This window comes from Phycodurus eques, chromosome 16 (assembly GCF_024500275.1).
Source record: "Phycodurus eques isolate BA_2022a chromosome 16, UOR_Pequ_1.1, whole genome shotgun sequence".
NCBI classification, from domain to species: domain Eukaryota; kingdom Metazoa; phylum Chordata; class Actinopteri; order Syngnathiformes; family Syngnathidae; genus Phycodurus; species Phycodurus eques.
This window is the reverse complement of record NC_084540.1, coordinates 19114444-19142219: the sequence shown is the minus strand read 5'-3', so window position 1 is coordinate 19142219 and position 27776 is coordinate 19114444. Positions and strand designations below refer to the sequence as shown.

The 27776-nt window shown below is 42.8% G+C and overlaps 3 protein-coding genes across 5 annotated transcripts; 1 reads left to right on the top strand and 2 right to left on the bottom strand.

Moving 5' to 3' along the window:
• The first annotated feature begins 8008 nt into the window (after positions 1 to 8008).
• On the top strand, positions 8009 to 20289 carry mylk5 (myosin, light chain kinase 5). 2 transcript variants are annotated; one of them, XM_061700808.1, is made up of 17 exons: positions 8009 to 8248; positions 9703 to 9846; positions 10289 to 10441; positions 10551 to 10709; positions 11455 to 11490; positions 11971 to 12098; positions 12557 to 12710; positions 12776 to 13075; positions 13490 to 13607; positions 14512 to 14715; positions 14914 to 15131; positions 15699 to 15822; positions 16785 to 16937; positions 17023 to 17152; positions 17709 to 17796; positions 17867 to 18007; positions 18349 to 20289. In XM_061700808.1, exons 1-17 carry the CDS (start codon positions 8143 to 8145, stop codon positions 18558 to 18560), a joined length of 2568 nt encoding a protein of 855 aa, XP_061556792.1. In that variant the 5' UTR covers positions 8009 to 8142; the 3' UTR covers positions 18561 to 20289. The 2 variants fall into 2 exon arrangements, with proteins under 2 accessions (XP_061556792.1, XP_061556793.1); XM_061700809.1 differs by lacking the exon at positions 8009 to 8248 and having other exon boundaries at positions 9755 to 9846; positions 10232 to 10441.
• si:ch73-141c7.1 (coenzyme Q-binding protein COQ10 homolog, mitochondrial) lies at positions 19198 to 20777 on the bottom strand. 2 transcript variants are annotated; one of them, XM_061700811.1, is made up of 3 exons: positions 20425 to 20777; positions 19861 to 19962; positions 19198 to 19653 (listed from the first exon to the last, which is right to left on the bottom strand). In XM_061700811.1, the coding sequence occupies exons 1-3, from the start codon at positions 20545 to 20547 to the stop codon at positions 19501 to 19503; spliced, it is 378 nt and encodes a 125-aa protein (XP_061556795.1). In that variant the 5' UTR covers positions 20548 to 20777; the 3' UTR covers positions 19198 to 19500. The 2 variants fall into 2 exon arrangements, with proteins under 2 accessions (XP_061556795.1, XP_061556794.1); XM_061700810.1 differs by lacking the exon at positions 19861 to 19962.
• A 1237-nt stretch (positions 20778 to 22014) lies between these two features.
• Positions 22015 to 25484, bottom strand: hsd17b1 (hydroxysteroid (17-beta) dehydrogenase 1). Its single transcript, XM_061700543.1, has 6 exons — positions 25206 to 25484; positions 24740 to 24901; positions 23241 to 23420; positions 22895 to 22988; positions 22638 to 22821; positions 22015 to 22399 (listed from the first exon to the last, which is right to left on the bottom strand). Exons 1-6 carry the CDS (start codon positions 25300 to 25302, stop codon positions 22244 to 22246), a joined length of 873 nt encoding a protein of 290 aa, XP_061556527.1. The 5' UTR covers positions 25303 to 25484; the 3' UTR covers positions 22015 to 22243.
• Positions 25485 to 27776: the final 2292 nt, after the last annotated feature.

Genomic DNA, 27776 nt, shown 5'->3' with positions numbered 1-27776 from the left:
CGACCACTTCAATGTAATCTGCCCAGGACCTTGAGAATCGGTAACTTTGTTTCTTTAACCAACCAGATTTCAGTTTCTACCTCGTTGGCCCAAAATAACGTTAGCATTTTTCCATCCTCTGATTGGTTGGGCAGAATAAGCCAAATTTGACTGGCAAATTACATCAGTAATCGTCAGCATCTCGGGTAGCTATGACGTATTTTATTTAATCTATTTTTTCACGTTATTAGTTTATTGGTTCTTAACATAATTGGAAGTACTGGTTGTCGTTTTCAGATGTTCTCGTCATCGTTAACGGGAACTCCTTAAAAATGAGAAGTTTTAATTTCACAACCTGAGCATTTTCTCAGTTCATCCCTCCCATGAAGCTAAATAATGTCATTGAATTATGAGGCACACCTCTCATAATGGTGCGGCCCCAGTCTTGCGCCACTGGCAGCAATAACCACATTGAAAAAAAACAACAACAAAAACATTGCTCAATTAAAATCCCTCCGATTCTTAATGGAGTTTGGTCTCAGCTCTGTTATGTTAACGCAGGTACGCCTGAAAGAAATTGCCGCATTTTAAGCCGGTGATTCTATCAGGATCGACACGTCTTCCGCCATATCGTCTCGATAATTAGATCCACATGTGGGTCACGCCTTAGCTTTAATAGTAATTGGAGAGGGGGTTCACCGTGGCCTTCCTTCCCACTTTGCTTTTCCTGGTGGCACATTTTCACGCCTCGTGCACACCATTTGTCTGCTATTTTATTGCTCGTAGGCTGCTCGGGGGAGGCTATTAGAAGGGAAGCAGGAGGCTCGGGGGGGGGGAGGGGGTACAGTCTTCCAATGGCAGGAAAAGTATCTGGCCCAGACTGTTTAAGGGGAGGCTGTGCATGTTATCAAGCAAGAAGAAGGACAACTTCAAGAGCCCCTCGAGCTGCTAAGCCGAGAGGTGCCGACAGCTGTCTGACAGATATTTTGGGAGCCTGGAGCATGCCTGGGATAATAATGGGCTTGATTGGGAGGAGTGTTTGTGTGTGTGCGTGTGTGTGGGTGGGTGTGTGTGTGGGTGGGGGTGCGTGCAGGCATTGGAATGGTAAATGTGCAAGCAGCTATCACAGCGCGATCACACGCTCGCCACTGTCTCGAAAGCTGCAGTAGCAAACGATAACACAACAAGGAGGCAACAAGTTGTTGTGCTGTACAATTAAAGCTCTCTGCGGCGATGCGTGTTTGTTTTTATGAGGTAAAATATGTTTGCGCTTATGACAACAAGATGGCATCGCAGGGTGATATTTCGGGAAGGATTTTTGTTGTTTGCGTACGCGCTGTAACAACAAACCAAACAAATCACGCGAGTGACTTGCTGTGGTGATCCCGAAAGAGACAAGTTGAAAGTTGCAACAACATATTTTTAGGCAAAGGCATAATATTACAAGAGTCAAGTTTTTGTTTGTCTTTTTCCAAGTAGAAAATGTTGTAATTATACAAGTATCCAATCATGATTATGTTCAGCTAAAATGTCATCTCTTTTTTCCTTTGTTGTATTTATTTCCTGAGAATGAAGTTGCAATTTTAAAAGATAAAAAGTTTTTAGAAAAAGTTATCATGTATGAGAACAGTCATATTTAAGTTTAGTTTAAAAGGTGTATTTATTTTCCTGAACGAAGTTGGAACATTAAGACAACGCAGTCAAAACATTGTCTACAATTTTATTTTAATTTAATTCAAGTAAAATCTTATTTCTTTCTGAGAAAAAGGCAGGTTGAAATATTTTTTACTGAATAAATACATTTATGATAGTAGGTTTTTTTGGGGGGGGGGGATTTAAAAAAAATTACAAATTAAATGTCACATTACGAGAATAACATAGAATTGCTTAAGACTAAGAAGCTTTTATCTAACGAGAATAAAGTCATATTTTTCAAGAGTTATGTCTTATTACCCCCCAAAAAACAAATTGTAATCTACAGCTATAGAAAGACCAAACATGAGACATGCGGTTTTTTTCCTCGAGAATACGTTATCTCGAAAAAAAAAAAAAAAAGTTCTTTCTTTTCCCCAAAATTACAACACTTTTGTCTCGAAAAAAAGAGAATATTTATTCTCTTCGTATCACTTCTTTGTCCTTGAAAACAACACAACACACTTGCAAATTCTAGTCCAACGGTGGTAACATTTGCAACATTAACTTCCATATTTGCTTCCCAGGTGCCAGTAAACTGGATTCCTGTTGGTCCGTGCGAGCGCCTTGGGTACACCTGGACGTGCAAGCAGGTAACCCAAAACACACACACACACACAAATGCTCTAATCCGGTGTGCTGCTATAATTTCTCTCCCATGAGCGTCTGCAGGGCTTTGATGATGACTTATTGAGTAGGCTCCTCTCTGGCGAGCGTGCCGCCCCCCCTCCCCGCCCCCCCACCCCAACCCCATACTCCCCAACCCGCTGTTTAAATGGAGGCCCTCCAAACAGGCCTGTCTGAGGAATTTACAGCTCTGGCCCCGTCCATGAGCGAGAGGGAGAGGGCAGCGGGGAGGGAGGCACACTGCAGCCTTGTCCCGACACAGCCAAGAGGGGAATGAACGGCTTCGGGCAAGGTGTGTGTGTGTGCGTGTGCGTGTGCGTGTGCCTGGACCTCACTCTGCGTGTTCGCTTGCACCGTGCTCGCTGAGCTCGTGTTCGACCAAGCTGAATGAGCGAGCGGTTAGAGCGGGGCTCGCCAGCTCTGCAGGATCTCTGTAATTTCATGTAATGGCTTCCATGTGGGCCCGGCAGCCGAGGGGCCGCGTCGCAAAGGTGGAGGCTCTCGCAAAACGTGCTTTCTCGCGCTGTGCTATTGGAGCATAAGCACGTCGTGAGCAAAGTAGGCGGCCGCTCCGCATCGAGGGGCAGGGCCGAGAGTGCCCCACCCAACACGGCAGATGCCTTTATTATTATTTTTTTTTGTGCTTTTGTTTCATCACCATTTGACTTTTAGCTTTTCCCTCGTCGGGGGTCGCCACGGTGAGTCGCTCGCATGATTTGTTTGGCAGTTTTTACAGCAGGTCACCTTCCTGCCACTACACTGCCAGCGCCCTTCTCGTCACAACGTGGCATTTAATACAGATCACTGATTCACGAGTCACTCCGTCAGCGGGTGTATCATCCACTCACAATTTAACGTCCTCCCTCATCAAGAAAAAACAAAACAAAAATCGGCAGTACCTGTAGTTATCTCAGATGCTAACCAAAACAGCAGTACCAAAGCACACACATTATTTTGGAAATATCCTAAACATTTTCCACCGAATTATTCATCTTTAGTGTGTGCCAAAGTCCAACTTGAGGTCAAATTTGCGACATCTTACCCAATTCGACAGCCTTGTTCTTCCACACCCATCGTATCCAAGCACGTGCCTTTCATGTGCATTGTGTTGTGTTCCTACAAAGTCGGAAGCATGCAATTGCGCAAAATTGTTAAGTTTCATGGGGACTAATTAAGGCAGACAATTAAATATGAAAAGAAATAGTCTGTCCCAATACTTTGGTGGTAGCAGGCCTCAAAACTGAAAATGAATAGTTCTTTCTTTTCCCTCAAAACACAAAAGTGAGAATAGCAATTTAAAACACATTGGCAGGGTGATGAAATGATTGCTAAATAAGAATCTGTTTGGAAAGTGCTGATTCAAGTTTGTGTTGTACTCCTTTCGTGTTTACTCAGATGTCCCGAGGCTCACAGTTGTGATTGGAAATAGCGCCATCTGTTGTTGTTGTTATGCATTTACTGCAACAATAAACTCGAGTTTGGGCCGCATTGTGAAGGGAAAAAAAGCAATATAAAGAGAAGTCTTACTTCTTTAGATGAGAGAACAAATTGTTGTAATTCTACAAGAATTTTTTTTTTTTTTTAAGTCTTTTTTTTTCCCAGAAAAAAATCCTTCTTTTCTGAGAAGAATATTAATAGTCATCATTCAGAGAACAAAAGTCCTATTTTCTTTGAGAAAAAAAGTAGTTTTTAATGATAAAAAGTTTTTGGGACAAACATTTAAAGTAATATTACGACTGAGACTCCAGTCATATTTGTTTTTCGTGGAAAACAAAAAGTATGATTACCAGGAAAAAAAAAATACTTTTCAAGAAAAAAAGTCATTATTTTTTGTTATAGAAAGAGTCATTTTGTTGTGCACAGTCACAATGAGAGATTTAAAAAAATAATAAGAATCATTTTCATGAGGAAAAAAAAAGTCTGAATTTTTCAGGATAAAAAGTCATTTTTATGAGCAAAAAAAGTCCAATGACTACATGATTTAAAACGGGATTATGGGAATAAAGTCTTTTTCAATAACAAAAGTCATAATTTCTTGCCATATTATTTCACTTGACCTCAATAAATTAATTTCCACCAGCCTGTAAAGACTTCTCTATCGTATGAAGTCAGTCAAATATGTATTTCTCTTTCTGGGTTTGCTCAAACATTCTTCGCATAAATTAGTCACAAAAAAAATCTTGTTTCCACAACATTAACTGCAGCCGGAGGCCTCCTTTGCTGAAATTAGTTTTGTGCGCGTCTGGGACGAGCCTAAGGAGGTCAGAGGTCAGAGGTCAGCAGTTTCACAGCCCCTCGCAAGCGTCGTCATGCCATTGCTGAAAGTCGAGTGCCGGCACGACGAGGACACACGAAGTCGTCTTCTGCGTTAACGGAAGGCCAACATTTTAAACATACATCATTTATGTACTGCGAAGGTTGCCACGTCCTGAAAACAAAAAAAAAGAAGCGTTGTAGTGCACATAAATAAACAATAGAGGGCAGTGAAGCTCAATTGCACGACATGCATTGTGCGGTCTTCACTTATTCTGGGCCTCAACATATCAGGTGATATGTTGAGGTGAGAAAAAGGTTGAGGTGAGAAGAAGTCTCAAGGACCCATGCCTGAAATTGAACAGGAGGTCAGACATTTTGGTTTGGAAACAAAATGAGCCCCCGACGCTAATTTCACCAACCTACACGAAATTTGGTGGACACGTCTGTCGTAAAAAGATGCACGAATAAGTCTCAAGGACCCAGGCACAAAAATGAACAGTAAGTTATCTACGTTGGTTTGAAGCAGCCATTTCTCATTTAGTAGCACTCGACTTGAAAGTTAGAAAAAAAATAGCCCCCGATACCAGTTCCGCCGATGGACACAAATTCACGTCGAGAAGTCTATCAGAACAGCACACAATGAAAAGTCTTATGATCCCATGCACAGAATCGGACGGGAAGTCAGCCATATTGGTTTGAATCTGCAATTTTCTGGCAATTTCCAAGGGCTCGTACTTTAAGAAACTCCTACTCGGGAATTCCTCCAAATAAGCGCCAATTGGAAGCCGCATTCCGAGACGCTTGGGCTAAATTACCAAGCTTTGTTGCCCATTGTGGGCAGAGCTTGGCGTCAAAATATGATCATTTTGAGGATTCCCCAGGAAAGAGGGGGGAGTGAGGGTTCGTTCGTGGCTGCTCTCTTCGTTTTCACTACATCCCGATAAAGTGATCCGTAAAGGCGAGAGTTAGCGTTTGACACGGCATGAAACGATGAACTGCTTCATGACAAAACTAACCGCATTGTTTCCGGACTTTTGTCAGCAACCACTTCCTCAAAGAAAAATGCAGATAAGAAATGCGATAGTCATCTTGTTCCTCGCAGGCAATGACTACACACAGTCTTGCATTTGCTGCGACCGCACCATAAATATTCGGCTAATTCTAAACCGGGTCATATGAAAAGAAATTCGCCGCATCTGAGAATTCTTTCCTTCATCTTCCGTATCTGTCCGCGGGCTGATGATTTGCGTCCCCTTTTCGTGTTGACAATGGAGCAGCTGAGCTGGGACGATTGCAGAGACAAAGCAAATCACAGCGATTGTTTTTCCAGGGGCGAGAGAGAAAGCGGGACAGCCCGCATGCATTCCATCAGGCCCACCGGGGGGGGGGGGCACACCACTTGCTGGAGGCGGTGGGAGAGGCCCCAGACTCTATTGTGTCTGCTCAGCGTTGACTGTAGGACAGAGGAACCTCTTCACACCATGGTCAACTAAAATGTTGAAGCGATTTTCTTCTCAAGAAACAAAATACAAGCTCAAATATTATATTCAAACCGTTATCTGCCATCATATTACTCTCTGTGGAAAGTGCTATATAAATAAACGTAGCTTACTTACTAACCACTATTAATATTAAAGAGAGAGACATTGTCGTAAAGTCATATTCTCAGTAAGAATGCTTTAATGTTACAAGAATAAAGTTGTACTTTTTTAAAAAGAAAAGTATATTCATTTTATGAGACGAGTAGAACACTTTTTTAGATTAAAATGTCATAATATCAGCAGGTTAAAATAATATTTTTTTCAAGAAAAACTTTTTTTTGGCAATAAAACTATTTTTATAATTTTTTTTCTTATGAGAATAAAGTCATATTTTTCCAATAAAATGACAAAATTTAGATTAAAAAACTAATATTGCAAGAATAAAAATATATAATATGAAAAGAATAGTTCTTTTTTTAAGAAAAGATGCTCTTTTTTTCCCCCAACAAAAGTATTTTTCTAGATTTAAAAGTCAGAATATTACGCGAGTTGTTTTTTTTTTCCTTTTTATTTTTTCAAAAAAAAAAAAACTATTTCTTTGACAAAAGGTGGTAATCCATCATTTGACCAGATACAATTCAAATGTAAATCTCGTTGTGCGAGCTCGGCCACCTTTTGGTGAGCACGTGTTTTATCATCGACTATGAGTCACAGCGAATTCCGCCGCGTGCCCATCACAGTCAGCGGCATTTGCTGTCGATGTATTTGCCATCCTCCCAAATAAGGGCTGACGGTGACCTCAAATGCAACACGAGGCGAAATGATGTGTTCTAGGCGAGTTTTGTTCCAGTTCCAATTATATGATGATGATGATGATGTGGTCTTTTCATACAACTTGACAACGACACGAAAAACAAGAACACGAGGACAGTACACGTTCACATCGTTGTTTTACAATTTCCCGCTTTAAAAATGATACTTTTACAGGGAGTTTTGTGGGTGTCATGATGTAAATAGGAACAAAATGTCTGGGGTTTTTCATTGATTTTGTCTTTCGACAGTGGGGAGGTGGACTTTTTAAAACATTTTTTTAAAAAAGAGTGAAAAAAGTTGTTCTTTGTAATCTTTTATATCGTGCACTTTATAGTTTTTACCGTAAAATATTGTAAATATGTTGTTGTCGTTGCTGCTTTTGCTTGAAAGACAAGTACCGAAAAGAAAAACAAATCTCACAAAACTTTCTTGTACGTTTGTACAAATCAGAGCCTTTACGAATTTCGGCTTCCGATTCTGCGTATCATCATCATGGTTTACCTCTTTGCAACTATTTTTTTTTTAACTCCAAATGATGTGACCTTTCTGGGAAATTCGACTTTAAACACTGATTTGAGATACCCCCACCCCCCAAAAAAGACCCTTATAATGACAGCCTTTGTGTTTTTCAGCTTTTCGGTCAATGTTTGATTTTGGGAATTCGAGCTCCTCGCAGTCTTCTGTGAGCTCACTGACATGGAATTTGCGTAGGAAGGCAGGGAGATGGGGGTTAGGATCAGATTCCTGGGTGTGATGTCTCCAAATGCCAGTTGAGGTGCCACCTGAAGTGCAGATGACCTCCACGGGCGGACGAGAGGACGTTACAAAGCAGGACGTCACATCTCGCACTCTTAAAGAGGCAGATGTCCGCACACTGTCGGATTTACGAGCCAGTCGCAGCTTTTAGGGTCCACAGGTGGGCGATGACCCCCTCGACGGGTCACCGACGCACTCTGCCGTTCGATAAGTGAGTCACAGCAAACAGGGAAACAAATAGTGAGCACAATGAGACCTTTGGCTGGCCGGCTCTAGATAAGTCTCCACCTCTTGTTTATATGCTGAAAGGGCTTTTGAGTGCAGATAAGGTCCTCGCAGCAGGCAGGTTGGTGGTAGCTGCTGGTGGGTGTGAGTGGGAGGGCGGAGTCAGGCCGGATCCAGTAGGGAGGACGCGAGGAGACGCCGCGAGCTGGCCTTGTTTTGTCACACGTCGGCTGCAAGAAGACAGGAAGTCAGCTTGCAGGGGGGGGGAAATGAGAATCGAAATTCAAGCAGCCCACAAGAGGAAGACGACATCATGAGCGCGGACGCAGGGGGCCAGCGGCGTTACGTGTCCACCTTCACGATGCGCATCAAGTCTGGGAACGGAGCCCGGAGCGCCGACGGAGTGACGCCAGATGCGGGTGAGCGCGCTGCTCGGTTGTTTTATTGGAGGTGAGGCATTAAAATAAGTGTGAGCACGCTGATCCTTCACCTGCACGGCGTCACGTGTTTGAGGGAGCGGCAAGATGAACTCAAAAGTCGACCAAATATTCTCTAGGCCTTTATGAAGAAAGATGAAATCAAACTGATTGATTGATTGACTTTTGTTTGATTGATTGATTCATTGATTGATCATACAGCAAGACAATGATCCAAAATAACAGAGTATGTGAGTTACTGGAAGGTAACAAAGCATATTCCTGCAGCGCGAGCAATTGACCTGCTCCAGAGAATTCATTGGACACTCGCACGACATTGTAAGCTCAAAAAGGTGCTGTTTTTTCTCTTTCTTACTATTATATATTTGATACAGAGCATTGATCCAATCTGTGTCAGGTCAAGACAATCCAAATGAATCTAATTCAGATTTAAACCGTACAGAATAGAGAACGCAATTTGCCCGCTAAAGAACAAGTCCGTGGATGCGACAGAATCTCTGAATTAAATAAGGATGTACTATATTTTAAACATGAAATACAGTCAAACGTATTAGGATGAAGCTTGTAGCTAAGCATATAGCCTCTGTAAAGTAGTACAGTACGTTTTTTTTTTTTTTTACTTTAAATACATTACATTTTTTTTTTCATACAGTTCAGTTGCATTTAACTGACAATACATTTGCTTTTAATCTTTAAGAAGGACAAGTAGTGGAGTCACTCGGCATGATGGAAACCAAATGCCACTGTTATTATTTATTTCTAATTATATTTAATACAGCGTAGCGATCCAATAAATGCATGACTAGTATGCATTCATTTCAAATGTTTATTTTTCCTGTATATATTCCCATTCCGTGTGTGTTTCGCCGTCTTCTGTAGAAGTGTTCTTAGCGGTGTTATTGTTGCTCAAAGCAGCAACAAGTCGAGTCAAAGGGCTTGCTTCAGCCTTGGAAGTGAAAGAGGCGTGAAGAAACGCCTGCAAACCTCTCGCTAGTATGCTGAAAAGGTCAACCATAACACGAGTGTTTTGCGTGACATCACTTGCTGTTGGCAGTATTTCGGCATTTCTTTCAGCTAGATGGCTGGAGGTAGGGTGTGTGTGTGTGTGTGCGCGTGTGTGTGTGTGTGTGTGTGTGTGTAAATGGTTTATAAATTGTTAATAGTTCGCTTATTTTAAAATGCTGACAATAAATAGTGAGCCCACAACATTGAGTGCTGTTGCTTTGTCCTCCAGCTTTCTATAGATTGCAGTAACGGGTGAATTTCATTTTTTTTTTTTTTTACAGATGTGTTGAAATGTCAAATAGTGAGCCAAGGTTTAGGGTTTTATCTGTAAGTTTCAAGACAATACAGCAGAAGGTCACTATTTAGCATCATCTGCAGGTGTATACAGTAAGCGGCGGTGTTTTCGTCCTCACGTCTTACTTCCCGTCCAGGCGTCCTCCCCTCGCACCAGCGTGCCGACCCGCCCGTCTTCGTGCGGCCGCTGCAGGACTGCTGCGTGGACGAAGGCGATGACATCACCTTGAGCGGCGTCCTCTCCGGGAGTCGACCCATGAAAGTCGCGTGGTTGCACAATGGTGAGGATGGACACGACTTTTAATAACAACTGCGAAATGTCAAGCAACAAACGGGTGAGAGGCTGTGCAGATAACCTCAAAGTGCTGTTAAAGAGTCATTGAGGAAGGGGCCAGATCAGGTAATGCTCCGTAATCCACAGGTAGCGGGATAAGGAAACCCGCGCTTCATTGCCGTTTTAGAAAAACACACAACAGCCACAGGGATGGGCAAACATGCTAAGGCAGAACTCGTGCTAGAGGGCAAACGACTGAGGGGATTCCTGGGAGAATAACGAGGCAGGAAGGTCAGGGGAGACCGGGTCGGCAACATAAGATCAAGCCACAGTAAAGTGCTGGATAGCGCACCGGTGACTAATAGGATTCCTGTCTTTATCTTTCTTTAAAGAATTTGGACTTGTGTTTACTAACACTTGACCACCCTTCGCTGGTCCCCAACCGGCAGGTGAGGTGGCTCGTTTTGGAATCTCCGCCCTGGACGGTGGCGACGTGAGCTTGGTCGTGCGCGAGTGCCTGCCCGAGGATGCCGGTGCATACACCTGCGTGGCGGAAAACGCAGCAGGGAAGACTTCCTGTTGCGCTGCCGTGTTTGTCAGAGGTGAGGAACAATGCAACAGCGGTCCTACATGAGCAGTGTTAGTGCTGCGTACTGTGCTTGCTTTCTAAACTACTCCTAAGTCTTATCTTGTCATTTTCTGACCCTCCAGACTTTGAAACTATTTGCAGCGTGCAGGATCGAGCTTCTGCAAACGAGAGCATTATGGGAAACGGGAAGCCACCTCAGTCTCCTCAGGAAGGTCAGGAAGGGTCCAATGGCACCTCCCCTACCAGCTCCGATCCGCAGAGTCCGGTCTCTTCTCCACGAGGTTAAGATCTTTATTTTGCAACTTCAGCACCGAAGCCAGTTTCGCTCCGTATTAAAGGTAGACGCGCAAATATGTCTCAAAAACCCATGCCCAAGTAAACAGGGAAGTCTGCCATTTTGGTTCGAAGCGGCCGTTTTGGCTCTGTCGGGCCGTCCTGAATTGCTTGACAATTCAACCCCCGAAGTCAGTTTCAATCAAATTTGGTCGGTGCTTCCATCATGATAGACCCACAAAGAAATTCCAAGACGCCATGCTGGAAAAGACACACCGAGTCTGCCATTTTGGTTTGTGCGCTCCTGAATTGTTCCAAAATTCATCCCTTGAAGGCAGTTTCACTGGGCAACATGAAATGTGGTCGGCACGTCTATTATGAATTGAGCCAAAAAAGAATCTCATGGACTCATGCCTGGTAGACACAAGAAGTCTCCAATTTAGTTTAAAACTGACATATTGGCTCGGGAAAGCCCTCTGGATTTTAGGCAAAATTCAGCTCTTGAAGGCAGTTTTACGTAGCCACATTTTGACCATGTCTTCAAATAGAACTCCTTGAGACTTGAGGAAATGTCTTGTGGGAGTAAAACAGGAAAATGCATCATCTCCGCTGCTTGTGTGGCTGTCACACAGCACAAAGATGTCAGGAAATTACTCCGAGGATTAGAAGTGCCGTGTAGGGAAAAAAACATGACAATACCACACCTCCGACCTCTCATCATTTCAATTAAAACATCCCGTCTTTCCCTTGCAGAGGTCATTCCGAAGAAGAGAGCCAACTCAGGGACAGGTAAGAAACTTTGTTTTCTCGTCCTTACTTCAGGCTATAAAGCGAAAGTATTACTGGCTTTGGTTCCTTCTATACTTCACGACCAATTTTATTGGTGGGTGTGTCCTGTAATAAAAGCGTGTAAACGTATCGAGACACGCGGCCCTGACAGGAAGTGAAAATGGGAGAAAATACGGAGTCTTCTTTGGAAGACGTTCTACAATATTTTGGAGCATTTACGAGGTGACCCAAATGACGTTTGACGACATTATAGCGGCACACAATTGTCCAAAATGTCTTTTAAAAATTTCATAGACATAAAATACACACACACACACATGCATGCATGGAGTTAGCCTCAAGAACTGCAGCTCTCTGCTTTGATTTTTGTTTGTTTATCTAACATGCCAGCTTGCCGCCACAGTTTTGCACACGCTTACCCCAATTACACGCGCTCTGTCCGACACTTTTGCTTTTTTGTTGTGTCACTCAACCGGGCAGGTCCGGTGTTGCACTTGGAGAACCCGCCGCAGGTCGTGGAGGTGAAGGCGGGCCGAACGGCGCGCGTCACATGTCGCTTCACCGGCAGCCCGCCCGTGGTGTCCTGCTGGATCCGAAACAAAGAGCAGGTGCTGCATCAAAATAAAACAACATTAAATGAAACACAACACAACGCACTCCAATAAAATCAAGCCCACTGCTCGGAAAATAGTATTTGTTAAAATAGTTATTATGAAAATATTTTATTTTAAAAGTGATTCTTAATTCTTTTATTCATCAAACAATAATTATGTATTTTATTCCTATCTTGAATTTGTTTTTTTTTATATTGCTTTATATATATTTCATTTATTTTTATTTTTTAAATATATGCATATATTTGTTATTTATATTCAAATAAAGTTAGATACAAAATTTAAAAAAATAATATAAATCAGTTATATATGTATGATTGTAAATCAAATAAAAATAAAATGATTGATCAACAACAACAAAACATCTTAATCTATCAATAAATAAGATGTTGAAGGACTCTGCAATCCCCATTCAATCCCCATTCAATTTGTTTGTTGTTTGTTTCTCGCAGCTAGCGGACGCTCCTGATGTGTGGATCGAAAACTCGAACGAGAGCAGCACGTTGGTCCTGGCCTCGGCTGGAGCTCAGCACACGGGCCGCTACACTGTGGTGGTCAAGGACCGCAAGAGCTCCACGCAGCACACACTCACGCTCTCTGTCATAGGTAAGAACTCAACACACACACACATCACAAAGTGCAGCATTGAGACTAAACGTCCTGGCCACCAGACAGGCCACAGCCTCCCGCCTCCTGTCCTCTGGTCTCACTGGTGTCCCCCGGGAGCCTGGTGCTGTCCTGGTCGGGGCCCTGCTACGACGGCGGCAGCGCCGTGCTGGGCTACGCGGTGGAGGTCCGCCCCGAGGGCCGGGAGTGGAGCGAGCTCACGGCCCAGTGTACGAGCACGTCCTACAGGGTGTGCGGCGGCCTGCGGCCCGGGGAGGAGTACCGCTTCCGGGTTAGGGCCTACAACGCGGTGGGGGTCAGTGAGCCTGGACCAGCATCGCCTGGGGTCACCATAGACCATATGGGTGAGCACTTTTAGATGAATATATCATTATGTGTGCATTTATCTACAGTCTATACAGAATGCATTAATAATATCAAATGTAGAGGACCCCGCTGGGATGTTCTTCTACCGGTGGCCCTTAAATCTCTGATTCGACCGAAAAGAAAAGAAATAATTAAAAAAAAAAACAATCCCCCCCAAAAAATCAAAAAGTGGAATTCATACGCACAATGCCTGAATGTCGTGGGGGTATACCCTTTCTCAAGAGGATAAGGCTCAAACCCTCAAAATTAAATTCAATTACATTTTGGGGATTATGTTACATATTTTTGCACCACGAATCAGTGACAAAAAAATATATATATATTATAATAATACTGAAAATAGTATCCACTGTGAGAGGACTTTGTTGTCGCTGGGGCTCCTTGTCCACCAGATTCCAAGGCAGCACATGAAGAGGAAGAAGAGGAAGAGGAGGTCCCGGAGGCCTTGGTCGCTATCGACTCTGCGCACAAAGTCACGGACCACTACGACGTGCAGGAGAAGCTCGGCATGTGAGTGTGAGTGAGTGAGCAATTTGTGAGTGTGTGTGTGTGTGCGGGGGCATTCCACGGGCGTGTAGATTAAGATGCGAGCCTGTTCAGGCATGGATCTCCTCTTTAACTCCAGTATTCATATGCGGACAAAAGTACTGAGACGCCTCATCTTCAATTATTAATCAATCAGGTGTAGACCTGATTACAGTGGACCACAACTTTGTTTGTAACTGCTTATAGATGCCACAAGGTGGCGGCAAAGCACTGAGCACGGAGACTGGTATTCTGTTTGGGTAGTTAGTTAGCTGTGGTAACTACGCTGACAAAGACAACAGCAAAGAATCAAGGCCATGCAGCTAGCGTGTACGCAATCATAAATCCATGTAACATAAACGACTGTATGTATTCGGTAGTTCAATTGTTCAGCACAAACAAACTGTCTTCACATGAGGCTCACCAACGGTATTACGAGCCTAAATAACACGCTAGCACATGGGCAATCCAGTATGCGTGCTAGCACTTTACACAAACATTTGCCATTAAACTCACATTTGGCATTTATACAATAATAAATGTTAGGAACTACAGGCAAAGTAGCAAGGCATCTCAAAAAATCTGTAAATTGGTGAATTCACAGATGCCAAACCGCGAATATGTGGGGGTTCACTCTAGTACCTATGTTTAGCATAGCATAGCCTAGCATACTGTGTATTAAATGGGTCCAAAAATGGAGTTCCATAAATTGATGGTGCCAATGAATAACTGCTTTGCATTCAATATAAAATACATATTAGGAAAAAGAAATAAAACAGCAGCATGTGCACTCTCTGGTGGGGCACTTCCACCGGTGCCCCAATGCAAAGTTTCCACCTGCTTCACGTACACGTGTCCCGATGCTTTTGTCCACCGTCCACTTTCTCAGGGGTAAGTTCGGCCTGGTGTTCAAGCTGAAGCACAGGACGAGCGGTCGGGTGTGCGCCGGAAAGTTCTACAAAGGCCGACGCACCAAAGAGAGGGAGGCGGCTCGCAAGGAGATCGAGCTGATGAACAAGCTCCACCATCCCAAGCTGGTCCGCTGCCTGGCCGCCTACGACCACAAGCCAGACATGGTCATGGTCATGGAGTTGTGAGTTCTCTTGGACTGGTTTTATACCACATGATCCAAACCACTGTATGACTTTTCCCTCCACGTTTCTTTCAATATTTAAATCTAAATACTGTATCAGTTTTTTTTTAACGAGTGCTCTAGGAATGGTCAAATTCCAACTAAAATAAAACGATCAAACAACGACAGCATTAACCACGGGCGCCCTTGTTTGTGCAGCATAGCAGGCGGGGAACTCTTCGAGCGCATCGTGGACGACACCTTCGAGCACACGGAGCCGGCCAGCGTGCGCTACATGCGGCAAATCCTGCAGGGCGTCGACTTCATGCATCGGCAGCGCGTCGTGCACCTGGACCTCAAACCCGAGAATATCGTGTGCGTCGACACCGGCGGCACAGCCGTCAAGATCATCGACTTCGGACTGGCCACCCAGCTCGGTACGTGCTCTCGCGGTGTCACTTGGACACAAGGAGACTATTATGCTTTTTGTTTTTTTGTTTTTGGTCTTTCTTACACTTTAAAACAGTTCCCAGGTGCCTTAATAAAAGGTCTTGTGGCTTCTTGGTGCCAAAGAACAATGTTGAGGTGAGCTTCAAGGGAAACTAAACCCAATTAGTTTTCGGGGCAAGAATATGTTGTATATGCCACCACTAGATGGTTTGACCAAAACCTGATCAAGTTGGGCTTTAAACGATCATGTCATCAACCCGTAGTTGAGCTACTTATCGCAGCAAACGCGGGGAGTCCGCTACCTGTTTTCCGGCCGGGTTTGGTCATGAGACGTTCGCAACACCCACCGGGAGCAAAGCTAGGGTTTCGTGAGTAGGCGAGCGGCTACTTGTTCTCAAACAGCCCACGGTCATAAAATAGGCAGCTCCAAAAGATTGACTTTAACTTCCCTTTTGATGGGTGGGCAGGCACTGCAGAGACCCAACTATTTGTTTACAAGCCATTCAAAGGTACGTTTTTCCATCATACAGTATGTCGTCTTTAACGTTTGACAGACGGTAAGACTGATCTGCGGGTGATGCAGGGGACCCCGGAGTTCGTGGCCCCCGAGGTGATCAACTACGAGCCCGTGTGCTTGGCCACGGACATGTGGAGCATCGGCGTCATCTGCTACATACTGTGAGTCGCCAACATTTGGCCGTGAACCGTTTCGGTCTCACGCTGAGACACAAAGGTCCATTTGAGGAGACGTGTGATAGTGAACAACCTTTGGACGCGTACTGTCCGTATCGCACGCCGTCACCGTGTTCAAGCAAGGCCAAAACCATATAACCATTCTCATTTTCTTTTTTTCCTTATTATTATTTTAAAATGCTTTTTTTCCTTTTCAGTTTTGTTCTTTTACTTTTCTTCTCGTTTCTTTGTTTTCCTTTTTTCTTTGTATTCTTTCTTTATTTCATTTGTGTTCTTTTCGCCTTTCTTTTTATTCTTTTCTTGTTCTTTTCTTTTTAATTTCTCATTTTTCTTTGCTTCCTTTTTGTTCGTTTTTCCTTACGCCTATAGTTTTTCTCCTTTTCCTTATTTCTTGTTCTTTATTTTATTTCATTTTTTATTTGTTATTTTCCCCTTTCATCAATTTTCTTCCTGCTTTTGTCATTCCTTTTATTTTGTTCATTATTCTTTCATTATCTTTTCATTCTTTCAATCTTTTAAATTTTCTTTGTTCTTTACATCTTATTTTTTACTCCTGTTTTATGATTTTTTTCATTTTTCGTTTTATTTTTCACTTTTTTCCGTTTTCTTCTTTAGTTTATTTTTTTTCCCTTTTAATATTTTTCTTTTCACTTGTATTTGTTGTTCCTTTTGAATTGTTCTTTTTTCCTTCCTTTTCTCCTGTTTTATTATTCCTGTTTTCTTGTTCGTTCCCCCCCCCCCCCCACACACACTTTTTTTTTTTTCAAATTTTCCTAAAATATAACAGCCTTTTCTGCAGACAAACTGCACTGTATTGTTAACTTCATCAGACCAGTCTAGTCTTGCTATTGCCGCCAAGTGGACAGATAGTTAAACATCTGTCTTTCCGCATTCCTGTCTGTCCCTCCCTGCGTGTGTGTCTATGTGGTATGTATGTATCTTTGCAGACTAAGCGGCGAGTCGCCCTTCCAGGGAAGCAGCGACGCCGACACGCTGGCGTCGGTGACGGCGGCCCAGTGGGAGTTTGACGAAGAGAGCTTTGAGGCCATCACGGACCAGGCCAAGCATTTCATCAGCTCCTTGCTGGAGAAAGACCCCAGGTGAGCACCGGACACTTCGCTCGGCGCATCCGACGGTGTGCGGGCGTATCTAATATTGTGGCCTTCTCCTGTGTCTGTTTCCAAGGCGACGCATGTCCTGCGAAGAGGCCCTAGCTCACGCGTGGATGGCAACGTTCCACTTGGCAGGTCCCGCCTCCGCCAAGAGTCTTCCCAAAGCGAAGATGAAGCGCTTTCTCGTCAGCCAGAAATGGAAGGTAAACGTCGAAGTGCACTAGCGGGTGTCGCTATCCCCCCTCTATCCTAACCACCTTGTGAAGGAATTGAAAACATTTCTAACTCGCGGTGGTGGGCTATATTAAATTATTCAACGTGCAGTTGTGTGACTTGAGCCAGTTGTACGTTGCAATAGCCACATTGGACTTGGGTTTTCTTTTATTAAATGTGAAATGATCCCAAACTTTGGACATTTTCTGGCCAAAGTTCAGCATAGCTGAGCATGTTTCTTTATTACATTTTTATTTTTTTAATTTGACTTTTATTTTCATTTTAGTTGTTCATTTTAATTTTTCTTCTTTACCCCCTTTTGTATTTGTGTTTGACCTTTTTCATTGTGTTTTCGCGTCGGTTTATCATGTCAATTAACACCACTGTCACGTAGCAGAAATAGAACAGAAACAAGCAGAGAACAAAAGTTTCATTTCACATTTAATGGGTGGGCAGCCACGCCAGGGACCCAAGTATATGTTACAAACCATTAAAAAGTCAATTTGAAGTCCATTTAAGGTGGATTTTCAAGTGTTGTCCTCACAGAAAGCAGGCAAGGCCATGCTGGCGCTGAAGAGAATGGCCTTACTGAGCAAAGGGGACAGCACCTCTTCTCCCACCAGCCCTGCAGAAGGTGACGCATCATTTACTTGTGTTTTCTTATCTGCTCTTTCACATCCTTCCTTCTTTCCTTCCTGGCTCAGAGTGCCCCCTGACACCAGAGACGAAAGACGCCCTGCTCTCGTTGGAGCGCAAGATGCGGGGACCCCCACGCTTCAGCAAGACCCTGCAGGACCAGACGGTCTCCGCCGGGGACAGTGCCCACCTCGACTGTCACCTCACGGGTACGCACTCCGACTGATTTACAGCCAAAGGTGGGGTACGCCTAGATCGGATAACATGCATGACCTGGTTTTTTTAATGGCTACATAGTTTTCTGAAAGTTGGTGTGTGAGGGTCTCAAAGACTGTGAATTGTCTTTGATGATTGCAAAAACATGTACCTTCATTGGAAATTAGTCTTTGATGTATCGGAAAACAGGAATGTTGGGGTTGACGACTGATTTGTCTTTGATGTTAACAAAAAATGTGAACATTAGGTGGATTAAAATAAATGTAATTGTCTTTGACCTTGACAAAAACTGTCTTTGATGATTGCAAAAATAAGTTAGGATTGCTGAATTCAGGCTATCCCGACCCGGATGTGGTGTGGCTGCGCGGGGAGGCGCCCGTGCAGGAGTCGGCCGCCGTCCGGATCGAGTACGAAGAAGATGGCCGCTGCACGCTGATCCTCGCTAAAGCGGGCGTGCGCGACGCCAACGTTTACACCTGCAAAGCCACCAACGCCCACGGGGAGACATCCTGCTCGGCTTCGCTCGTTGTCCGAGATTCAGACTAAATTTATTTTGTACAGTCCACGCCCGACATGTCCTGCAGATTAAATATACAGCAGAAACAACATGGCGCACTTAATCATTGACGCCAATGTTCTCACAAGAATTTAGTAGGATTTTTCTAGCCAAAAAAAAAAAGTGATGATATATATTTTGGGGGTTATTTGTATTCATGTAACCCAATTGTGGTGTACTGGCAAGAATTTAGTACGAAGCAGTGATGTAAATTGGTGAGGGGAAAAAAAAAAAAAAAAAAAAGCTTATCGTTTTAATAATCTTAATAAGCTTGTTTGCTCATATTTGTTTTTAGGATTTTGAAATGATCTGTTACTGGAGAATTTGGAGGTTACTAGAAAAAAAAAAATTTTTTTGTAATTAATATGAATACAACTCAATTGTTGAAGTTGTTCTCACAAGAATTGAATAGGACTTTGTATAAAAACATTTTGTAATCAGAGGGGGACAAAACTACATTTGGTATTTATAAAAAAAAAAAAAAGCTTATTTTTAATAATGTAACCCTAAGTATTTCCATTAATGACAAAATATATTTTTGTACAATTTCCGACTATAGTATCGTGACAACTTTGATATAGTTCAACCATTATAGAGGTTGAGGTACACAAGTTTTAATCTGTCCTGATATGTCGGCCACGATATAAATTTGTGGCTATAATAGCATATAGTGTCAAAAAAGATGTCGTACAAAAAATTTTTTTTTAAAAAAATTTATGAGGCAATCTAAGTCATTAAACGTCATTAAAATGAATAAGAGGCAATATAAGTCATTAAAAAAACTTTTAATTGAAAAAAAAAATAGTTAAGTAAAAATCATCAGAAAATATTTGTGCATAAATGAGTCAGAATAAATTAGCTTGTGACAAATAAATTATTCTATGTGAAAATATAGCTTCTCGTGCATGTGTGTGTGTGGTGGAGGTGGTGTCATGAGGACCGCCTCCTCAGTGTCGCCTCCTGCTGGTGGCCGTAGAGTGCGGCCGCCCGTAACTCGAAGGCGCTGACCATCTGCTTGACCGCCTCGTCGAAGAAGAGACGGGCCAGTCGAGAATGAAGCAACGACTTGAACTCGAAGGACACCTGCGGGGTGAAGGGAGGACGAGCGGTGTCGGCTAACACCAAAAGTCTTCTTTTTTACCCATAATGCCGCGTCACTGAAACACAACCGCTTCCTGGATGCTAATCTAAAGCTATTTTCAGCTAACGAGGCCAGCAACCAATCGCCGCTAAATTTAGAGTGAGAAGTGCAAGCCTTCCTTTCAGACATCCATCGACAAAAGCACTTGCATAAAAATGAACTTTGCAGGAGTCCGGTGCGTCTTTAGGTCCTGGCTCAAACCTCCAGATTGTCTCAAGATGGCTGAAGAGGGTCCCGTCGGTACACAAGGCCTGCCGCCATACAAGGGATCATCCATCATGTTTCTCAAGAGTCGTCAATCATTCGCTTTAAAATGTCATATTTTCATGAAAGAGCATTCAAATGGAATATGTGGTGGTCACCTTCATTGACCACCTTTATTTTTCATTTCAAAATTAAATAATCTGTAGGCCATTTACTTTTACAGGTAATGTTGTGACATGAGTTTGAAATTATATTTTGGCATCATCGTTTGTGGTATAGTCACAGTTTAAACTATTAATATAGGCAATTATAAAACATTTTAGAGGAGAGTGTGAATTACTAGCATTTTTCACCGCTAGGGCTTGGTCCCCATTACTGTACTACATTTCACATATGGTGGAAGGGCAGGCCCTCCAGTGACACAACTATGTGTCAACAAGTAACTAAAACAAATACATTTTCCATAATATGTCCCCATTAAGGTGAAAAAAAAGTTTTTCGGTACTCACTCTGACTTGGTGGTTGGGGACGTGTGTGACGTCAGAGGTGTAGTGCTCCATCACGGGAGGGAAGCCGATCTCCAGCTCGGCCCGGACGTCGCCGCCCTCGACTAACATCTGTGCATCCGCCATCGATGGTCCTCTTATTTTACTCACCTGCCATTTCCTCGTTTAGCAATTCCACGAAAAAACGTGGTCGAGTGGACTTCGACAATATCCAAAAGAGTCCCGGCGAGCCGCTGAGTTGACTTGACGGACATAAGCATTTTTTCCAATACTAAAAAAAAAAAAATCAAGCTATATCGAGTTTCCCTCGAAAGAGTAGCCGAAGTCTACGACGCCGACCGGCTGATTTTACAGCTGCGGGATAGCAACGCCCTCCACTGCCGTGACGTCACCCAGTCCTGACCAATCACAGCGCGAGGTAGGCCAATATTTCCAATCGAACTCAATCTTTTTTTTATTTTTTTTTTGCAAATTTAAAATAATGAATCATCAGACGACGAATCAGGACGCACCTGTTTCATGGTCAATTGTCGTCACACGTAAATGACGACATATAATAATAATAATAATAATTCATCAGATTAATTTAACGATTTATTATTGTGATTTTAATGAATATAATTATTAATAGTTACCATTGTAAAGGCTCAATTTTAAACATTGCAAAAGTAGTTTAATGCACATTAAATGGAATTAAGCATTAGTTCCACGACCAATCAATGTATTTAGTACCATTACCTTTGTAGTGGCTTTTTATTTATGTTAATATAAATATACAGTAATTTGCAGAAAACGTTTTGTGGGTTACTTAAAGGTTAGTATTAAAAAAATATAATCAATTTATAAAGTTGGTGTTCTTGTTAGAATGTAATTGGATTTTGTACAAAAAAAAGTTTTGTGATTAGTGAAAAAAACCAACTACATTAAAATAAAAGTTGTATTATCGCAAGAATTTGGTAGGATTTAGCACATAAAGGGGATGTCAATTGTCAACAGTTGAAAAAAACTACCTTTTTCAGTGGTAAAAAAAACCCAAAACTTTGCTGTAATCATATTGCCAAATTGTGAAGACGATATTCTCACAAAAAATCAGTATGATTTTGTATGAAAAAGGGATGCAATTAGTGATTAAAAACTACACATTATAAGCTTTAACCCCCCTCTCCTAAAAAAAAGCAGCTAAATTTTAATAATGATTTGTGAAGTTGGTGTTCCCACAAGAATTTTGAAGAATTTTGTCCCAAAACGTTTGTAATCATCCATCCATTTTCTTTAACGCTTATCCTCACTAGGGTCGCTGGCGTGCTGGAGCCTATCCCAGCTATATTCGGGCGGGAGGAGGGGCAAACCGGTCGGCAGCCAATCGCAGGGTTTGTAATCAGTGGAGGGGGGAAAAAACTACATTTGAAAAAGTAAAAAAAAAAAAAAAAAGACGAAGAAGTGCGTACGGTCAGCTGATCAAGAATGTGGCTTTGAGTGAATGCATGATGGGAAGTTGCGTTCATGTTTACCACGTGATAAAAGTGGACTTTGGATCATCTACACTCAAATATATACTGTATAGTGATGCATAATGGAAAAAAAAATACCATAGAACCAAATGAATTTAATCAAAAACTACATTCAGATATTCAGCTCCCCAAAACTGATTTCTATAACTTTGCCAAATGTAATCGTTGATTACTAGTTCCGATATGGAATTTAAGGTTGAAAAAACATCATCTGTCATTGCCTTGGAGGGAACTAGCATTCAAATTGAGCAACAACGGTGAGTCAGCTTCATTTCCTCGAAATGCAAATTGACAAAAAGGACGCGCCGAGGTCACTGCTCGTCGGGCGAGAAGATGAGTTCGCTCATGGCGCTGATGTACCGTAGGCCGTCCGGCTGCGTGACCTTCAGCTCGGTCAGAGGGGGCACCGCCCCGCTGGTGAAGTACCTGAAGGCCGGACTGGGCGACTGCATGGCGACCAAAAACACCTGGGGAAACAGAAATGCTGAGGCTTTTTTTCTTCAAGAGAGGCTCACGAGTCAGCTTTTTACGCATCGAGACTCATAAACCATCTCAACGAGAGCCAACACATAAAAATAGAAGACATAGAAGATAATAGGACTGGGAATTGGTTATATTATTAGACTACGAAATGGGGACACCCAGTATTATGGGCAAGGTATCTCGTTGTTACAAGTACGTCACGTGCAAAACAACACACTTCACCTTGACGACGTCCTCCGTGTCTTGTGCTGCGTTCTGGAACACGTAACTGCAATGCTGCAGGTATCTCTCGTACAGGCCCAGCGTGTGCGCGTCCACGTGCTGCAGGGACGCGTCGCCGAGCTCTGCCTTCTTCAGGTTGACCAGGAAGTCCGTGTTGACGGGGCCACACTCGATAAGACTGACACTGAAGAGCAAATGTTACATTAATCGGCTTCTCTGGGAATGACTTTGTAATTCAAGATGTTTTGGACACTGACTAGATGTTGAAATGTTGCAGGAGAACGGCCAAGCTCTCGCACGCTCCTTCGATGGCGAACTTGCTGGCGCAGTAGACCTCGTTAAAGGGAAGGCCTGTGAAACAAGACTACTGTTTTGTAAACTACGTCTGTGATTCCCAACCGCCGGCAGGAAATGATGCAATTTCACTTAAATTAATGTGAAAGTTATTTTTTTACATCAAATAACGTATGTTTGTTTATCTATGTATAGTGACAGTCCGAACAAATGAATGTTACCTATTCGTCAGGGATTGGACACAGCCCTGCTGTAAATGGTGAAAACCTGAGAAAATCTGAATGAAATTGCGGCAATTCGGATTCTCACCGTGAAGGCCTCCGATACTGCCTGTGACCAGGATACGACCGTCATGCTGAGCCTTCATTCCGGGCAGGAAAGCCTTGATGGTCTCGATGGTGCCCAGAAGGTTGACCTCTACAATCCGCTTCATGGAGTCCAAGGAGTGAGCTTCCAGTGGACCCATCAAACCGACCCCGGCGTTACAGACTGTAAGAAGCAATTAGGTGGGGGATGTTTGCTTTAGTAAAAGAACTCCGAGGAACCTTTGAAGTCAAACTCCGTCCAGTTTGTATTGCGCTTGCCTGGACGCCAGCTAATCGCTGAGTTTGTATAGACAAATAACTATTCACACTTACGGATAATTTACAGTCTTCATTGAATCTAAGTGAATGTTTTTGAATTGTGGAAGGAAGCCAGCGTACCCAGAGAAAATCCATACAAGTACGGGGAGAATATGCAAACTTTACACAGGAAGGCCGGAACCGAAATTCGAAACTCAGCTGTGACTCTGATGGAAGTACAACCCCAATTCCAATGAAGTTGGGACGTTGTATTGAACATAAATAAAAAGAGAATATAATGATTTGCAAATCACGTTCAACCTATATTTAATTGAATACACTACAAAGACAATATATTTCATGTTCAAACTGATGAACTTTATTGTTTTTAGTAAATAATCATTAACTTAGAATTTTATGGCTGCAACACGTTCCAAAAAAGCTGGGACAGAAGAAGAAGAAGAAGAAGGTGGCAAAAAACACTGAGCAAGTTGAGAAATGCTCAGTAAAACGCCCTTTTGGAACATCCCACAGGTGAACAGGCTAATTGGGAACAGGTGGGTGCCATGATCGGGTCGAAAAGGAGCTTCCCTCAATTGCTCAGTCATTCACAAGCAACGATGGGGCGAGGTTCACCTCTTTGTGAACACGTGCGTGAGAAAATAGTCCAACAGTTTAAGGACAATGTTCCTCAACGTACAATTGCAAGGAATTTAAGGATTTCATCATCTACGGTCCATAGTATCATCAAAAGGTTCAAAGAATCTGGAGAAATCACTGAATATAAGCGGCAAGGCCGAAAAACAAAATTGAATGCCCGTGACCTTTGATCCCTCAGGCGGCACTGCATCAAAAACCGACATCAATGTGTAAAGGATATCACCACATGGGCTCAGGAACACTTCAGAAAACAAATGTCAGTAAATACAGTTCGGCGCTACATCTGTAAGTGCAACTTGAAACTCTACTATGCAAAGCAAAAGCCATTTATCAAATACTGTCATCTTTTTTGCGGTCAAGCTACCGTCATTTAAAAAAAAAAAAAAAAAATTCTTCATACTTACAAGTGGAAATAAACCAAGGTCTCGCGAGTTAAGCAGAGACACTTTGAGCTGTGTTTTTGTCTGTCTTTAGAAATGCATTTTCTACACACACACACGCACACACAAATTACATTAGATTCAGAATTGTTCGACTCTTTAGAAGTTAAGAGCTTCCACTGTACCCAAAGCACCAAGAACACACCTAGAATGTCCACTCGCTTCTCCGCAACCTTGTCCCTGGCGTCCAGGATGGACTGGCGGTCCGTGACGTCCATCTGAAGAACGTCCAGCGTGTCCTTGTGCAGGCCTTTGACGCTTTCCAGAAGACGCTCCTTCTTGGCCAGGTTCCTCATGGTGGCATACACTTCGAAACACACAAGCAAAGAAGCATACATTGGATCACCGGTCCCAAGCAAGGTTCCGTCGAGCCATGCATTTTTTTGTGGAACTTGTCCTCCTAAGGTTTACAGGTGAGCTGGAGACTATCCCAACTGACTTTGGTCGCCATTCAGTGGCAGGGTACATGCTGGCCTATAGACAAACAGCCATTCACATTCATACCAATGGACAATTAAGAGTCTTCAGTCACGCATGCATGTCAGAGTGTCAGAAGAGAACTCTCGCAAGCGCTGGGGGAACATGCAGACTCCACACAGGCGGTCGGTCACCTTTGAATGTTTGTTTCGGGTCCGAGGCCAAACGGACCGCCAGGCTGAGGCCGATGCCGGACGAGCAGCCTGTGATCAACACCACCTTCTTGTCCATGATGCTGCCAACGCTATGAGAGACCACCGAAGGATTCTCGAGTCTTTTCCCCTCTCAGTCTCACAAGGCCACTTCATCCCCAAACATCTTCCCATTATCAGCCACCTGCAGTCCTCCCATTAGTTTCCCACGTCCTTGCTTCCAGTTTGTTTTTCAGATGACATATCAGTGCAGGACCTTATTTTGTTAGTGTGGAATTTTTTTTTAAAAAGGCTGAACCGGTAAATGTGGCGATGGCGTCTATCACTACCAGACGAGGGCAGCAGAACATCATAAAACAGGCCACAATAAAAGTTTCCTTCCTTTTGAGCGTTCCATTGAACAAAACATGATTGGTCGAGTTTAGGGAACCAAGGTAGCGTGTTCCTGAGATCCAGATGATGTGCTGCAATTTATGCTTGTTACGTATGCTTTTGTTTTTGAAAATCCACTGAAAGGTTCTACTTCCAGGTTACGATTTCAAACCTATTCCAGGAGAAGGGAATTGATTGTGGGATTTTATTGCCCCCATTAATTCTGTTTGCGGGTCATTGCTAGCTGGTGCTATCTCAGCTGACTCCTTGCGAAAGGTGGACTCCACCTTGGACTTGTCGCCAGTCAGTTGCAGGGCACACATCAGACAACTGTTCACTCTCACATTCACGCAGTCACTGAGTGGGAACGGTTTTGAAATCTGGAAAGTGAACAAAGACTACTTGTGTTCGATAGCTATCGAGGCGGCTGCACGGTAAAGTCGTGGTGAGCACATCTGCCTTAAAGTTCTGAGGTTCTGGATTCAAATCTGAGTTCAAAGGTTCTCCTCATGCTTGCATGGGTTTTCTTCAGTTATTACGGGTGCCTCTCACATTCCAGAAACATTCATGTGAAGTTCATTGCAGACTTTAAATTGTCCACAGGTGTGAATTGGAGTTTTAATATTTATTGCTTTTGGCTGGCATCCAGTGCAGGATGTATGGATTCAAATGTTACTTAAAAGAACACGTAGAACAACAATAAAGTGCATTTACTAGCGGTATCAGCTATTTAAAACAAAGTTAGGTTTTTAGACATTTTAGACACAAAAAAAGTTTCTATTGCCAGCAGCTACTCAACAGAGAATAACATTCATAACATTTTCACTGAAAACATTTAAAAATAAAATTATTGGGGCAATACAGAAGAGGAAAAAAGCTTCCAATGTGCCACTTAGTACAAGAGAAGTGAACAGCACTAGAGTCCATTATAGTCTTGCGACAAAAGGGCTTTACAGGTACAAACACACAAAGAGGAGCAGAAATTGTTTTATCTTTGTATATGTATTGCATGTCTGAAATGCCTGTTTGACAGGAAGTGTTTTAACACTTGAATAGAAAAACAGTTGACATACTTTTCAGTCTCACTGAATGACTCCATCTGTCAGGTAATTAAAAAGTTGTGGCAAAACGAACCATAATTGACTTGTTTACCTGATGATTTCTTTCTTTTCGCCCTTTGTACCAACAATGACACATCATGTGTTTTGGCTTTGAATGCCTTTATTTCCATTAACGTCACGTGGAATTGGCATATGACATGTGGCTATACTTGTTCCTAATGTTTCCTGGCTGTTTTTTTACAAGCTGATTTGTCTAAATTAAAAAAAAAAAAAAAAAACTTTAAGTAAAAAAGCTAATTCTAACGTTCACTCATCACTCCATATGCCTGCAGTAAAGCCCTGACCACAGAATAATGAAACAGTCACCTGGAGTTGAGTTTCTCACTACACTTAGTCAATTAAATCCCTACAGTCTAGTAAGTGCCAAGTGGAGGTCTGGAAATACTCTACAAACACCTCCTGGAGTAATTTTAAGCCTCCCAGCTCTAGGGAATGTTATTCAGGAACTGTCTTTTAATTTATTTATTTTTTTTAAATGAAAAGGTGTTGAGTTTGTTCGGAATGTAGGCAGCAGGTTGGGGTGAAACAGAAGCATTCCGAGTACTGAGAGAATGAATAACGAGCGCTGACATCTTCCCAGTGTTGGGCCATGTGCTTCGCCTCTGGATGACAGCAGGTCACATTGGGGAGAAGTGCTATTTAAAGGCGGAGAAATGAAGTGAGCGCATGGTGCGGCGGATACAATGTGAGGTTTGTAGTACTGCGGAGGCGCTTCCTGAGGGAAGACCAGACAGGATGTTCCATGTCCAAAAAATTTATTTAAAAAAATAATAAAATAGCATCGACACAAAAACGCATTCAGAGGCTGTCAAGTGGCCCGCAACCCCAAAGGCTATTTAAGCCAATCACAAGCCTCAAGATAGCCATGTCCAGATCTTTGCTCTCTGCTCACCATGCATACCACCACCCGGACTCTCCGTTCCAGCCGTTTTATTAGCCTCTTCGTTTCCAAAGACTGTACTATTTTTGGTCGATCTTTTCAATTTTCTGCCCCAAACGACAGGAACGATCCTGCTGTATATCACATTGTACAGTTGGTTATGCATGCATTTGTATTTGC